The sequence below is a fragment of the Varroa jacobsoni genome, unplaced genomic scaffold (genome assembly GCF_002532875.2).
Source record: "Varroa jacobsoni isolate VJ856 unplaced genomic scaffold, vjacob_1.0 scaffold_790, whole genome shotgun sequence".
NCBI classification, from domain to species: Eukaryota; Metazoa; Arthropoda; class Arachnida; order Mesostigmata; family Varroidae; genus Varroa; species Varroa jacobsoni.
Window position 1 is genome coordinate 120,121 of NW_019213692.1, and position 16,303 is coordinate 136,423.

The 16,303-nt window shown below is 40.3% G+C and overlaps 1 protein-coding gene across 1 annotated transcript in view; it reads left to right on the top strand.

The window, feature by feature from the left end:
* LOC111263784 (uncharacterized) overlaps positions 1-15,893 on the top strand; it is a 34,944-nt gene extending 19,051 nt beyond the window's left edge. The window contains exons 10-15 of the mRNA XM_022839169.2: positions 2,762-2,880; positions 4,001-4,269; positions 4,466-4,621; positions 4,975-5,079; positions 5,383-5,607; positions 6,001-15,893. Of these exons, the coding sequence (XP_022694904.1) occupies positions 2,762-2,880; positions 4,001-4,269; positions 4,466-4,621; positions 4,975-5,079; positions 5,383-5,607; positions 6,001-6,135 (1,009 nt within the window). The 3' untranslated portion in view covers positions 6,136-15,893. The remainder of the gene's footprint in view (positions 1-2,761; positions 2,881-4,000; positions 4,270-4,465; positions 4,622-4,974; positions 5,080-5,382; positions 5,608-6,000) is intronic.
* The last annotated feature ends 410 nt before the right edge of the window (positions 15,894-16,303 follow it).

The following is a 16,303-nucleotide window of genomic DNA, read 5'->3' on the forward strand; positions in this document are numbered from 1 at the left end:
GTGGTACTAGAAATATTCCAGTAATTTCCAGATGGACACTTAACTCTCTGTGAAAAGTTTGTCACAAACCGCCACAAAATAGTATCGTAATCGTGTGATCTAAATTAAGCAAACCGCTTTTGTATTTCATTCTGGGAAGTTAATTTCGATCGCTTTTTAGTATCTTCTTCTGTTTGCTCAACTCTACATACAATTCAAACGTACCCTCTTTCTTCTGGAAAACAAAACTCTAATTTCCTTGTGCAGTGAATGAAATGCTATGCCCTGTTTAAGTGTTAAGGACAAAAAATTCAGTGTATTTTTCACGTACCGCATCGTGCCTTTAACCGCGATAAAAAGCTGCCGAGGCAACCTGAACTATTTGTGTAGTATGATTGAAGAGACTGCTAAAAGGCCAAGTTCAAAGACGGAATCTTTGAAGTCGACGAAGATCCTGAATAGCCGCTAACTTTTATTAACTAGTAAACTACGGATACAATGCCATTTCATGTCAGACATTTTGGATCGTCCAACAGAATGGTCTGATAAAACTCGGAACATTTAGACATTTTCGACGCTCATGTGTAGTTTTACTAGAAATCAAAAACTCGGACTGGGAGAAGCGCATATCAAGACGAAACTTCTTATTAACCCTCAACATTTCGTTCGGCATAGGGAAACACACAGTTACAATGATAAGCTTCTATACGGAATTGTTACCGGCGGCTAGAAGTGGTGTCTGCACGGTACAAAGCAGAGAACGTAATGGCTAGCCCTAGAAGATGCTTGAAAGGAACAAGGTGGTCAACAAGGGTTCGTATTCGGCCGAACTGCGTCGAGCGAAACAGGTTACTCGACAAAAAAGGACCAATGGATAGGCCAAAGCTGTCCTTCCCCAGGATGCAGACGGCAAAATCTGTGAAACTCGCCCTGTAGAAGCTTGGATGAGAGCTTCTTTTGCTTGAACTTTTCCTTTTGTTCTCTCATATTCTCTAAACGTTGCTGCTTTTCACAATTACTTACAAGTCAAATCTGCAGACGTATGTTGGCAGTGGAGGGGGGTCTTAACACTTGGGTAGACCAATTCTAAATCAACAAACCTGAAAACCTCTGGCAAAAGGAAATAATTAAATGAATAGAGATTAATTTGGCACTTCGACTCGAATGAATTGCTGCGTATTTGTAGGTGAAAAAAATCAACGCTTTGTTACAACATGATATAAGGCGTGCACAAGCAATCCTCAGAACAATTTCCACGTAGCTCTGTACCATTTGAACGTATGCAGGGTCGCCTGCGGAATATAGTGTCTGTCACAAATGAAACTTCTTTGTTAAGAACTTTCACCGCGACCTTTAAAGAGCTTCAACTACGTGGTCGTCGGTCAATGCACGAAAACGTTCGATTTGATTTCAACCTACAAATTAGATAACTTGCGCGAAAAATAAGATGAACTTGTAATACCTGCTAAGTTCCTGGTATAATTACGCTTTAGGTATGTAAGGACGGTTAATAATCATCATAATGAATCGTCCATATACATTTGCGTTGAGCTAGCGTAAGCGATTTTTCACGAAATTGTCACAAGTTTCCTTTCACTAGTTAGGTAGATTTGATCCGTGTCAGTACTACAGAAGGGTATCGTTTCGACGCAATTTTGAAATATGCCATTTTTTTTTCGAAAGTAGATTTAATGTAGCCTCAAATTTATCCCCAGTTGCGCCGATGGCAGGCTGTGCAACCTCTAACTTACAATAGGATTTGAGGGAACTTACCTTTGAGACAAATGCTGTTTGGACAAGTTGCAAATGTGTACCCCGGCAGTATTATTCATGGCAACTTTCAAGCTGGCTGATGCTATGAAGATTTAACATAGGAACGTGCCATGCAATGAAACAAAGCTTATTGGAGAGCCGCTTTGGAAACGTACAAGTTTTTCTATCTTTCCTTCTGAAATTTTGTGCTGAGAAATTCTCTTAAATGATTGGTCATACCGGGGCAATAGTAATCAAACGGCTATGTTCCGTCCTTATAAGTACTACTAATCTAACAACTATAACTCGAGCGTTACGACGCAATCTTGTCCACTTTAGGACATACATGTTTAGACACAGACGATTGCAGAGGGCTGTAGAGCCTTAGCAAATAAGTTCGGAGTCTTACTCGCGTTCGTGCTCCGAGCTCATTAAGGATGTATAAGAATACCCCACAAATATGCTTAATTTAAGGGTCATAATTTGACGAGCAGGCGTATTTCTCTTGAGTCGTATCATTTGTATTTCTCGATCAATAACTATTACTCAGCTTTGGGTAAAATTATCACTACCACTTCCTAGAGATCAGAGTCCTAATCATGACAAGGAAATCGCAGCTTTGCTCGTGTAATGGAAATCTATTAGAGGCAATTTATCACTATACTTATCAATACCGGAAGCTTTATGTCTAACTTTGCGATTTGCCGTAGTTTCAAAGTGTTATGAGCGCTTAAAGCAGAATGCATTACTCGGTTTCATTAGTTACTAAATTTATTTTTTGAATTCATAACTTAACTTAGAACGTAATTACTAAATAGTGCTCAGTTGACAAGCTAAAGACTTCCAGCCAAAGTAAAGAGTTCAGTAAAGAGAGGCATAAACACAAGAACTTATTGGCGCGAGTTACAGACGATTACTTGCATTTGAAAGTGTTTTTCGCAACTTATAAAAATCATCTGCTACGATAACACTGTGGCTATGAGGTTATTTAAATCGTCACCTAACAATTCAAGTCTATTCATTATGACAGATATCTCGTAGGGCTAGTGCTATCGGTGGCGCTATATATGGCGGCGTGGACGGCGATGGTCGTGGACTCGGGCGGCGGGAACGCGCAAGACATCTTAGTCAATTCCACGAGCCCGCAGGGTAAATATTTGCTTGTACATGTGGGAAAAGTTTTGCTGTCAGACCTTATGACAATTGTCAGATCCTCAGATACCAAAGAAGCGCTGCGGTGCTCACCAATCTAACGCGCAGTCCCTTGTAGTTAGAACAGCACGATTTCAGCTGAAAGTAGACAATTCCTAGTCATTGAAGTATATTATTTGTCCTTTTTGAAGAGCGTAACAATTGAACATTGGATCCTGCACTTTTGTCCACGATTGTCCTGCAATTACACACAAGTTGCACTGTAACTTGCAAGACAATCCGGTTTTCTACAAACCGTCACTTCCTCACAGTTTGAGAGAAAACTTTCATGACATCGTAATCGATTACTATACACCGTATAGACATCTAACAGGTTACCGATTATCCTGCTTGTATGGTAAGTTGTCCAAACATTGATCCGACGAAAAACGTGCTCGGTCGTTCTTCATGGGTCCTTTCTACAAGGAATACTAAAATTGCAGTTATGCTCTCTCTCTCTTGTACTTTCAACCTTTAACCTCTTGAACATCAACCTTTAAAAGCTTCAAGTGTACCTGCACCTTAGAGGCACCAAATGTCACTAATATTTTATTAATTATTATTAAATTAAGATGTATATTTTTCATACTGGTTACAATATAATTTAGGTTTACAATATAATGAGAAATTAAAAAGTCAGGCTATTTACAATCTAAGCAAGTTTCTTAAACCTTAAATTTTTTATCATTAGGTTACGGCCTTTTAGGATTCAAAGTGTCGAAACGACTTACGGACAACAATGTTATTTAGTATTGTTTTTCGAATTTATACAGATATCGTACGTCTAAATTACAGAAACAGTTAATTTAGCAGTAGCTTTAATTAGGAAAAACATCGCGACCGTTCGGCGAGTTACAGGAGCAATGTCCTGCTTACCTAGAATAAGGCCGATTTGCACACTCCGGAACGATGAATTAAATCATCTACATAGAATTGAATGAAGCTGTTCTGGACCTATGAGACAGTCCGATAGCAAACGATGAATATGAATAGAAATAGGCATTACGAATACAAAATCAATTATCATTTGCATCAAAGTAGAGACAAGTGTCTAACACGCAATCCTTTTTGCTTTTAGGTCTTCGGTTCCTCATGTGCCGTCCATTGGTGTGGGATTTCGTGACAGAATGTGCCGAGATACTTTTCCTCGGCCTCTCGATGCGTCTGGCCTTCCGTCTGCGAAATGCGCAGTCATTTCCGGAGGCAAAGGGGCTATCTCGCGCCATCTCAATTGAAGCGGCATTTTCATTTCCGCTGTACATCCTTAAGCATACAGTGCCCGACGGGATTCAGCCCGATTATGTGTTCCTTGCCTATTTTATCAGATGTCATCTGACCGTCACCTTGGTAGGCTGATTATATCAAGAAATATGTGTGCCAACAAGTGTTCGTGTAGTTAGGGTAAAGAAACGCGAATATCTTCACATTAGTGAATACTTTATTGCGATAAGGTATACAATTAGATAGAATGTAGTCTAGATTTGGTCACGGTCAACAACGTAGATGAATACTCAGACGGCAAATCTTCTGACTTGGCTTACAGGTGCTTATATTGATATTTTTGCCAAAGCTCTGCCACCGTCGTGGGGCAGCTGCAAGAAGTGCAAACACCAAAGGGGTCAGGACCACGGGTGCAAATCAGTCCGGCACAGCGGTCTCGAATGAGTCCTGTCTGGATCCGGCACAAAGACTACATCAGGTATGTGATTAGCTCGTCATAATAAATCATATAAGTTTACATTATTTGTTACCCCACCGGAAACCTTACAACGTCAAAGTTCCTGCAGTAGGCTTACAGAAGGGGTAGCTATTTTAAATTACAAGCAAAAGGCATGATTGAAGTAATTCCATGTATTAACAATACGTATCAGATGGAGGAACACGCTAAACCTAATAAGTCGCCACGATGGGCGGGTTAAGCGTGAACCTAATAGGCGTTTAAATACAATTCAATATGATGCCATCAATCGTGATGGGTTTCTCTTGCAACAAAAGCCGGGTTAAGTGGTAAAAAGCTCTAATATGCCACACAATTTGTTGTTTGCTTTAAAGGCGATAGTTGGCAATGGCGAACTGGATATCGCCGAGATATCGCTTGCGGATATGGACCCTGAAGAAATTCGGACTGAACTACGGAGAGCATATACCCAACTTGAGGTTCGTTATACAACAGATCGGATTGTTTTTCTTTGTTGTATGTATGTGATTATCTCTATTAAGCAAAAAAACATCTTTTGTCTTGATATTTGCAGAATAATTATCTAAAATCAACAGTAAAATTATAAAGTTTTAGGAAGTCGTATACTATTAAATGTAATTGGTTGCCTAGTGAAAACGGCCTGTGGTTAGCGATTTTTGACGACGGCGACCCCCTATAGATGAGATCTTGAGACATGTGAAGAATTAAACTAAATGCGCTATGTTCTTATCGACCATTTTAAAATTTGCCGTACGTCGTAGGTTCTCCGTAATAAGTCGATGCGGCGCGATAACCCGCACATTAGCAAGAGGCGCGGCGGACGTAAAGCAACCCACAGAAGGTTCTCCCTACAACCCTTCCATCACAGACACAAGCATAATAATCAACAAAACCAGCAGCATTCCGCTATGGCATCAGCCAGTGGCACCTCAGACTACCGACAGCACGGACATCACAACCCTCCCAACCTGCCGGAGACCACCGAGGTATTAGCACCACACTATGGACCAGGCATCGTCAAAGAATTATACAGAGAATAGTAAACAACTACTTGATCGAAGTCGTTCATCCTTAGACGAAAAAAATATATATCCCAGAATGAAAACCAATATATGAACCAGCAATAGCGTAACAAATAACGCTGTACATACAATGTTGACCTTTGTTGGCCATTACTTGTGAGAACGATCGAGTAATTAAATTCCAGGTACCTTTCTATTTAGGTACGACTATGCATACGTGCTTACTATCCTTGCAGGCACGTTCGACATATCTGGCGTTTGGCCAACTTCATAGTAAGCAAAGAAGATTACATTTTTTTTTCTTTCTATCTCATTATTGTTCCGCTGCTGCTGCTGCTGCCGCTGCTGCTGTTACAGGTGTCGAAGACCCCCGAGGAGTCGACGGCGTCTATGGAAGGGGCTTTCGCCGCAGATGGGCCCTCGGTGACATCGCTCTCAACAGAGCATCGAGGAGGGGATAAAGGCGGAGCCTCCCATAAGCATCACCATTGAGGAGATCAGGTTCCATTTGTGCCTGCTACTGACCTTGGCTGCGACTAACTAACACAGTGAAAACGTTACAATTCAGTACCGACCAAAGACCCGACGGTGTTGTTGTTGTTGTTGGCAACCGAGTAATCGAAACGGATGCAGGGGTAAAGTGCTTTGCGTAGCTTTGAATTAGACGCCTGTATTCTATCGTCTAACTGTGAAAGGATGTCTGGCAAGGCAGTGGCTAGCGATCCTGCACCGAGATTGATCCCGAGGACCCGTAGTGAAGCCACCGACCTGCAACCAAACAATTTCATTATACAAATACTATTTGAAAGGACGAGGAAGTGAAAGGACAGGAGACGACGGCACAGCAAATACAGACGGAAGCGTAAACGACGATTTCCGTTACGGATCTAACAAAGTAACCATGAAAACGTCTAAAAAAACCTAAGAAGTAATCACGTATCGTCAGTTCCGATGGCTAAGTAAATGCTATTTCTCGCTAAAAATAGTAATGAAACACAACGTCACCCATACACACATACAGGAAAAAACACAGGAGAATGCGGCTGTAGTAACGTGTCTATACGCACCCAGTGTATCATCATTGAAATCGAAGAATACCCAGGCGAAGCGAAACGATCAAGAACGGCGATGACGACACCTATTATTGAGTGGTTTGTCTCGTCCGGCTAGGTAGCGTTACTATGTGAGGTTACATATAAAAAGAAAATAGGCTCGATGAAACAAGACGCTCGGGTACCAGTTTAGCTGGCCACGTTTTCGGGCATTAGTCGGACTTCAAAACTCTTACAACGCATTAGCAATTTGCCAACACTTACATAATTGAACGGCGCAAAAGTAAACTTAGCTTGCCCACAACAGGGCACGCTCGCAGAAGACTATTGCTGTGCAATGTTGAGTTGAGCAGTATATTTTTTTGCATTTCCACTTAACGAAAAACCCATTTGCTACTGAGAACCTATTACAACTTATTATGTATCTCGTAAAACGCGAAATACAACACACGTCAAAGACGCAGATCGTTTTTCCACCCCTTTTGAGATTTTTTTTCCATCATAAACTATGCAGAGGGGGCCGAGAGGGATTTCGAATGGTACGCCGTAGCGGACATGCAGAAAAGGGTTGACTGGAGGGTGGGAAGCATTAAACAGCCATAAATAAAATGAAGTTCTGCGAACTCACATCATTGCAGACCCCCCTAAAATACGGTGATTAGCTACTTTCAGTGGTACTAGTGATTACGCTGCTGTTATTGTTCGTATTGTGAAGACGATAATAATATAGCAAGCAAAAGTATTATAAATTAACATTATACTTATCAGGACATTAGAACACTTTTAGTGACATATAAAGTTGGGTTAAATAACTCAACATGGCTACAATACCTGTACAGAATCTGAAAGTGATATGTAAGCAAATCATTCCCCTGATCAGCTTCTCTATTACGCCTCCTTACGCCTCCTTTTGGAACAGACACCTCATCCCAATTACTTGTTCAGGAAAACCTGGAGCAGCCAAGCACCAATAGGGTAACTGCATATAATATAAGGACTATAAAAAATTGTACCTTGTTCAGGCTTAAATTCGTCAGGTTTTTTTTTTCTTTTTTTTTTTTTAACGGAAACCTTTACTCTTATCGCTTGAGGTAAGAGTTCTTGAAAAGACGCGCTGAAGCTAAAATTTTATTTCTTTACGCTATATTGAGAGCGGCAATACAAGAGGAGTGTAACTTTCAAGCACACCTCACTCTGTGGCAATTTAATTGAATTCTATATATTAATTACATCCTGTTTAAAATGGTTTCTTTTACAAACGCTGCGGAACTTGACAGTGTTTCATAGAAGATCTAGACTTGGGCGAACCCCACCCAGTCAGTGCGTTTCGCAAGGCACAACGCAGCTCACTGGAACAGATCACTTTTGCGGTTGCTGAAAGTTCCTCTTGTATCGGTACAAACCATCGAGGTTTTCGCTGAACTTATCACTGTAGACGCTGCTATTTTCAATCAGATATAGAACGCTTATTTCAAAACGGGGTTTCAGACTTTAACCGTACGAAGCGCGAAGTGTCGTCGTCGTTTCCGATGGGTTACCGGCGGCTGGGTAACGACATACAGCGTACCTTGACTCTCTGCTCAGCTACTTACACTTACGACTGTTATTTTTTCCTGTGTCAATGGTAATCAAGCGAGACCATTTGATCGTATTGGGTCTAGACCAGTAAGCAGAGCCAGTGCATAGCGCTTCGGTCGTTGAATAAACAGTTGTTGTACTATTAGTGATGAATTCATTTAGCAACTGTTCGATCTTCACAGGTTAAATATGTACGAAGACGAGCAACACTACGTGTTTATATAAGTTGTGTCACTTAAACTTCAGAGAAGTTGCTCGTGCCAATACGGCCAACAAATAGATTACGACAAATTGCCATGGAAATCTTGATTTTGATTTTTGGCAAACACGTTTGTAGAAATTTTTCCCTCTACGAATTTTTCTTCTTTCTCTATACGAATGCTGACAAAGGGCTGTTAACGATCACTTACCTATTTTCAGCCTAATTAATTGTACGGCCGATGGCGCCCAAAGCGTCTACAAGTGAATGAAGGGAAAGCGAGCTAGCGCTAAACACGCCCATGTCATTTACACGCCCCAATATATACAATACAGTAGATATATTCATAATAAGAATATTTAGTATTTCAATAGTACTGCACATAGTATCGCGCCTCCGCAAATCATCTATTGCCCATCGTAGCATCGACAAGGATCCCATCAGAACAAGATAGTATTTAGTAGCTAACACATAGTCCGCATGTACGTCCTAGTACCTTACTCAGCAAAAGGTAGCACGAGGGCAGACAGGAAGATAAGAGGGATGAAAAAGGTTATTCGGCCGCTGCGTCGGCAGAGTTACGAGCATGATCTCAATATATTATGGGAAAGCCAGAAGGAACTATAGCCAGCTTGAACTGTCGAGAAACAACGAAGCGAGAGTGGATCTAACCACTGGCAGTATCTGCTCCCATTATTCCAGCCCCCATCTATCGAACTTGGCCATTGCTAAGATACTAAGTATAACAGTCACAGCGGATTGCTTAACTCCTTTTCGCTTACTCAACTAGCTGTCACCATTGGCTACTTGTTGTTATACACATATCACCAGATCCACCTATTCATGAAGCAAAAGACAAAACGAATGATTGTGCTAATGGGGTAATTGGCTCCAGTCTTGCCATCAACCATCGTGTCCCTAAGTTAACATTTCCTTATGTGACCGATAGCAACTTTTTTTTAGCAACGATAGAATTTGAAGAATTATTAATTATTATATATGATTGATTCATAAATCAAAATATAATATGGTCTATAGTTATAAAATATATGGTCTCTAGTTGAATGCGACACGCCAAAGCTCCGTTCTTGTTCAACGTGTTTGCGACAACTAGCGTTCTAAAACGTAACCGTAATGGATAAGTCTGCCAGTGCGTCGCCGAAAGAAAGATCCCCAAGAAACAAAAACAAGAAAAAAGATCTATCATTAATCTCATAATCGTTCAAACAGTCAATTCTATACTCTACTAAACCTAAACCTTAATCTTTTTTCAATTTGGAGCAATAGACCCCTCACGGATCTTCTGCTCCCGGTCCTAACAGAACCTTCTTAGGAACGTTGCAGCTCAATGACAAACAAGCGAAAAATTACTTCTCAGATGTACAGAAACGTACGCAATTACCGGCGCGAGCGCAGCCACTGCTTCAGAACATTTACAGCGTAGCATTTCTTAGTGGACAACCTTCAGACAACTGATTGACCGGAAATCGTTAAAAAATCGAGACGCAGTTGAAAGACCACTGCCTAACATAGACGACAAAGATTACCCCATCGGGTCTTCAAAACCAAGGGTACACTCGATTCGTGCGAAAAGATCAAGAGACATACAAATACGGACGAACAGGCCGTTCGCTGAAGAAACATATTTCCGCAACACTACAATAGTCGCTACCGCTCGTGGCCTCAGAGTGTCAGAGATTCAGAGAACAACATCTATATATAGATATATGTGCACATGTCTTATTGGCCCTGTGAATACGTTTACTGCGATAGGATGAAGATTAAGACAAAGCCGTGTCATGAAAAGCGAAAATACACGAAAGGTCTCAAATGTTTAGCCGGATGACAGAGTATTTAAAAACATACTTCAAAGAGTTCATGTGATGTATTGGATGATATTACGATAAGTAACAGTGAGAGAAATACTGCACTTGATCTATTATTATCGAAGTATGGAATTAGCACGCGAGTAAAAACGCATCCCAACCCCTCCAGCGACACAACAACACCGTATATCCTAGGGGGTTGTCGGAGAAATACTGATCGTTTTTAAAGCGAAATAAAAGTATTTTCTTAGATGTATCATGAGCTAAATATACGCCATTTGGAACGACGCCATCTCCCTGATAACGTCATATTGCCATCACTGTAGAAGTTACGTTATTTCCGGGTGATTTTTGCATCCCTCCATTGAAATGAAGTGTACCATTAAGAGAATTCTGCAGAAACCGAAGCAGATGTTGATAGTCTGGTGATGTAAAATGTGATGCATTGAAATTTTTTCATCCAATATGTACCAGATTTTGGCTGGTGCTTGTTAAGGGTGTATGTGTGGTTTGGCATCGTCGTGGTGGAAGGCACGCCTTCCTTGTTTATTGTTTCTGGGTCATTTTTGTGTTCTCTTGGGTGTAATCTGGCAGTAGCGAGTTCGAATCAAGCGTTTTACTAGGCGGCATCGATTCATAAGCGCGATTTCTTTTCATTTACACCAAATAACAAAACACAGCCTCCTTTGGCATCCGTCTTAGATTCTCTTGCGCCGCTTCATGTAGTACGTAAAAATCGGGCCAGCTTTTCTTTAAATTGTCTGGAATGGACTTTCGGTCCCTCGACAATATCGTGGCTACCTACGGGCCGGTCTTGCTTAACCTCCGTAATAATTTTATCCGTTTCTTTTTTGGATTTCCTTGACCACTTCAAATGATATCTCACATCGACACGTCCAGAACGAGAGCGACAGAGCCATTTTTGGGCCTTTTCTTCTAACACCGAATCATTTCTCATAGGCTTTCCTATTTGTTCTCAATGTCCTGTGCTTGTCGTAGCAACATTATACAACACCTCGCCTTAAGTCTGAGCGAAGGAGTTCGAACAATTTCAACACAAATCTCGACAACACGTGACTTAGGATCAATTTCGCTAAGAAAACGGTCAATATTCTTTCAACAGCCTAATATACATATAATGCACGATCATCGCAAATGAGATGGGTCACAGAACGGAAAATGAATATCAAGATGGCATCATTTACGAGTAGGAACAGCTATACATTTACATAATATATCGTCAATATCGGTTGAAGCTACTGTGCACAAATGATGGTCGTATTAATAACAGTGATGATAAATAATTGTGAAAGGCTGGATCAGCGGAAGGGAAGCGAAACAAATACGCCTGGCGTTACCGAACCGATAGCTCGCTAGTTAGGCTACAACTTACGAGTGAGGCTATGCTAAGTGGAAGATGAGGTGGAGTGTTACTCAGCTACTACATGGACCGTTTACGATACATGGAGCTCTTCGTGTTATTGATCAATTATATAGCAATGTCTTCAATGTATCATCAAGTTATTCGGGAATACTCCAAGCCTGTCGTGCCTGACACATAGACGCTGCGCTTATTTCTTACCATGGTACAGCTATAGTGTACATAGCATCCATATGCCGGAAGCGGGCGGGCCGTACGACCCCGGATGGAAAACGTCGATCTGATAGCGCAGAACTAACAGTAGTAATAACGAATACTTAGTTTATTGTTGTTATTTTGTTGTCACTGCTGTGGAGGGGACGAACGAGTACAACCACTATATCTTTATTTAACATAAATGTAATAGATATTTGCAAAGTAACTTAGGTAGCGGTCGTAAGTATTCAACGAACGTAGAAATTGCTTCGATTTGTCCATCTAGCAACTTATCATTACTGATACGTCCGTGGCGGCAGCATATATACGGAAATTATACGTATGAAAGATAATAGTAGTAACGCAATGAATATACACCGAAAATTACATGGCTATGTTAATCTAGAAAAAAATATACATAACTATATGTATGTGGAACTGCTATGCTAAGAGAGTATGGCCGGATAATTGCCGCCATCAATGGGACATGTCTCGGAGCCATCAGAGGAAACCAGTCTAAGATAAGAAGATGGCATCGACAGGTCAGTAACCGTTAAAGACCGCTTATGGATCAACGTTAGCTTATTATTGTTGCCCTATTCTAGTCGCTGTTGTGTGCTGCTGTCTGCTTTTTAGAGAGAGAGAGAGAGAGAGAGAGAGAGAGAGTGAGAGAGAATCAAAATGATATAAAGTCGGAAAAGGTAATAGCGATAATACTATGGGTAATGATAGTCATGTTATTTGCTATATGGTAAAGACAAATTTACGATACAGACTATAAGAAGACGTTTTACACTCACAAGCACACATAAATATATAGGTAGAGGCACTCATCTAGGAAACACAGTGAAATGCATAAATGTACATGTATTGATAATATGAAAATAAACGACATGAAAAGTCCGATGATGATGGTGCAATATGGACGATCCATATTTGTCACCTCGAAATACAATAGACCGCCTGTTCGTTTTTGGGTTAATTTTAACCAGATTACGGCATATATGGGTTCGGGAGCATTGCGACATAAATGCGAACGAGTGCTGCCTGATGTGCACCTGCAAGGTGCTATTATTACTATGACAAGTATCAATAAATAGCAGGAACGGATAGGGTAAAACTGACGAGGTATGAAACACATCGATAGACGCGAAGCTGATGAGAACATGTACACCCAAACACACACGTGCGCGCGCGCGCGCACACACACACAGGCACTGGGTCGGTGTCGGATAGAAAAAGCTTTCCCTCCGTGAAGCACAGGCGGGCGATGGGTTTGGGTCAAAAAGGAGCATAGTAAGGAGTCGGACTGTAAACTGAGTCATTGAAATAGCAGAGGACTCGCTATATGAAGAGCAGAACCATGAGAAACGAAGATCTGAACTGCTATGCGTCAATGAAAAGTGACTGAGATATCGATGACACACTATAATTAATCATATATATATTATACGATAATGGAGAGGGTAATGGTGGTGACAGAAAAATTATCAAATACATAATGGGGATTTGATATCTGTTATGGATAAAAGAAAACCTGCCTGTCTGCCTATCAAATTTTTAGTATAATTATTTGCTTACATATTTTAACTGACATATGTGTCTGCCGTATTGGCTAGATCGATGTAATCGGTATTACTCCTACGGCTAACATGTACACGATAGAGCAAAAAGATATGGGAAAACTTACGTAACGTATTCTCGAAATGATGACCTATACGAAATGGCGACCCATTCTCATACTATGAAGCGTAATACCGATGGGACCAAATGATCTCTTATAATATTCGCTAATCGTAGATCTCTATTATATTTCACTGCTAATATTATAACTATTATTGCCATAAATGTTTAGATTCCAACTGCTACCATGGGTAGTCTATGTTACCACGGGACACGGTATGAGGAATTAAGTTATTGTTAGGCGTAATTTAATTATCGTTATTACTACGTAATTACAATTAGTATATGGTGCAACAACCGATAATTACGTAGGCGTCCAAACTAGTAAGAAATTTGTCTTATTATACGTGGTGCCCTCGTTGCATATGTTTCGTACGATACGAATAGTAAGCCAAACAGTGTTTGGATCATTCTATGAATTAACTGTACAGGGGCTTTTTTCGGTAAGTGATAAATATTCAATCGATCAATTTGATTATAGTTTCAATTGAACTTAGAAAGAAGGTAACTCAACATGAGTTTCATAGAAACAGTGTTAGCTAGCAATGATGTTACTTGTTAGTACATGGTCACAGACTATTGAAGAGGTGGTCCCTAGCCATGAATCATTGATTGTATCACCGAAATTACCGATAGCTCATAGAGTCTATGTGTATATATTTCGATATTAATATCAATCATTTACTATTATAATATCCGAAAAAAGGATTTATCTCTTATAGTAGTTGGGTATATTTGCTTAATATCCGCCTTCTCAGTATAACCAGTGAGTCTGATCAAGATATTCAACTATCGCGGCTCCTAACTCTGCCGGACTAGTTCATTCATATCTGTCTAAGGCCTTTCCTGTAGGTTTCTTGTTTTGTTGTTTCTGATCGTATTTGAGAAAAGTAGATCGCTGACGTGCATGTACGATGATGAGCTAGCGACAAGTTATTATTTTCTCCGTTCCGAAGTGTGACATGGTAAGCTAGGCCGTGAGCAAAAAAACGCTATAAAGTGACGAATAGCGCAGACCTGATCTGAACGGATAACAACTTGGCTCTGTGGAATACATATAGCTTAAACGGCGACAGTCTGTTTTGTAGGGCGCGCGCACAGTGACAGCCGGCCGGGTGAAAATGATGCGATACTGAACCAGGCCTTCTCCAAAAACTGATTCAACGCAAACGGACATAACACCAAACTTTTGACGTTTATTGAAAATAAAACGATATGATAATTAGGATAATGAAGTAATTGATACGACGACGATAACGGTGGCGGTTATGAGGACGTAATTATAACGACCACGGCGTAACGAGGAAATACTGTACATAGGAAACAAACGGAGCTAGAATTCTCCTAGTAAGAGAATTACAATAATAAACTGTTAATTCATATGGTCGCGACAATATGTTGGCTATTGTCATTGATGTTATTTTTTTTTTTTTTTACACATATATGTTTTCTAAGTGAAAACATTACTTTGTCTTGCATAGCGTGATGTTTTATTGAATACAGCATCGAAAAGTCATAGGACCGATTAGGGCCTTTAAATTTGCCTTAATATAGAAATGCTTAAATGATTTTCGTGTTTACTATAGGAACTTAATATGTCGTAAGAAAGGAAAAACGTAAAGTAACACTTCCTATTGGTTCATTGTTTCTGCGGAATGACTGGAAATTATCGTTGTGCACGCATCTAATGAAAATACGCGTCCTTGTTTACGCAATTCGTATTTTTACACGTGTTTTTTTAATTCGGCAAATTTGGATGAATTGGACATTATTGTTATATCATCGGTAATATACAAAAATGAGAGGGCTCGCAGGTAAAAATAATGATAGTGCTTTAGGAAAGGAGCACACACAAAGGGGGTACTAAGATCTCATCGGCTTAGTTACGTAGTCACTGGTTTTTCTTCGGCATAGCTCCTAGACTATTCAACTTAATATTTGATACCGTATATGTTTATTCCTGCTGATCTAGGCGTCTGGCCATAGTGTGCCTGGTATTATGGATTCTAAGGAAACCGTGATAGACTGTAAATGCAAACAAAACTATTGCTTTTATAATTTAGGCACGTGTTGATTGGTGAGCAGAAGTTGTGTGTCCTAAGTTACGTTTCAAGCAGGAACAAGGTGTACAAGGTGCAAATGCGATGTTTAACAAAGCCTCGTTTAGATCGAACGTACAGTAGCAAAACAAGTTACTTTGATAGAAAGTTGTAATTAATTAGTCAAGTAGCATTGTATTAATAATAATTATGATGTTTCTCCAAATAACGTCTATTCAATTTGGGTACAATTTGTACATAATCCGATAAATAAAGCCAATTTTTTTGTCTGTTCAATCACTCGGATTATTATTACTGCTGTACAGTTATCACTGATCTCAATCAGATTACCATTATCGATTGAACGTTTCATAGCTTATTTGATCGGGTCGGAGAAGAAAATCCGCTTACCTGCATAGAGGCCCAAAACAGAGCTAATTATATATATAGTGGATTACACGAATGATCATTATTATCACTGGTACCGTCCGTTTATAATTTCCACAACTTCAATTTCATTCGTTTGATCATTTTGCGTAACTACGCGTGAGCGGACTACGTCACAAACTTCTTTGCGCAATTTCCAGCGTTTCAAGTTCACGTTCGCCTAAATGTTCTCCCGCCACCTTTTGACGCCTGCTGTCCGCTGTAACCTTTCGACTCGCCAGCTCGTGACGAAAAAGCGTCCACTTTGAAGGCCGTGCAAC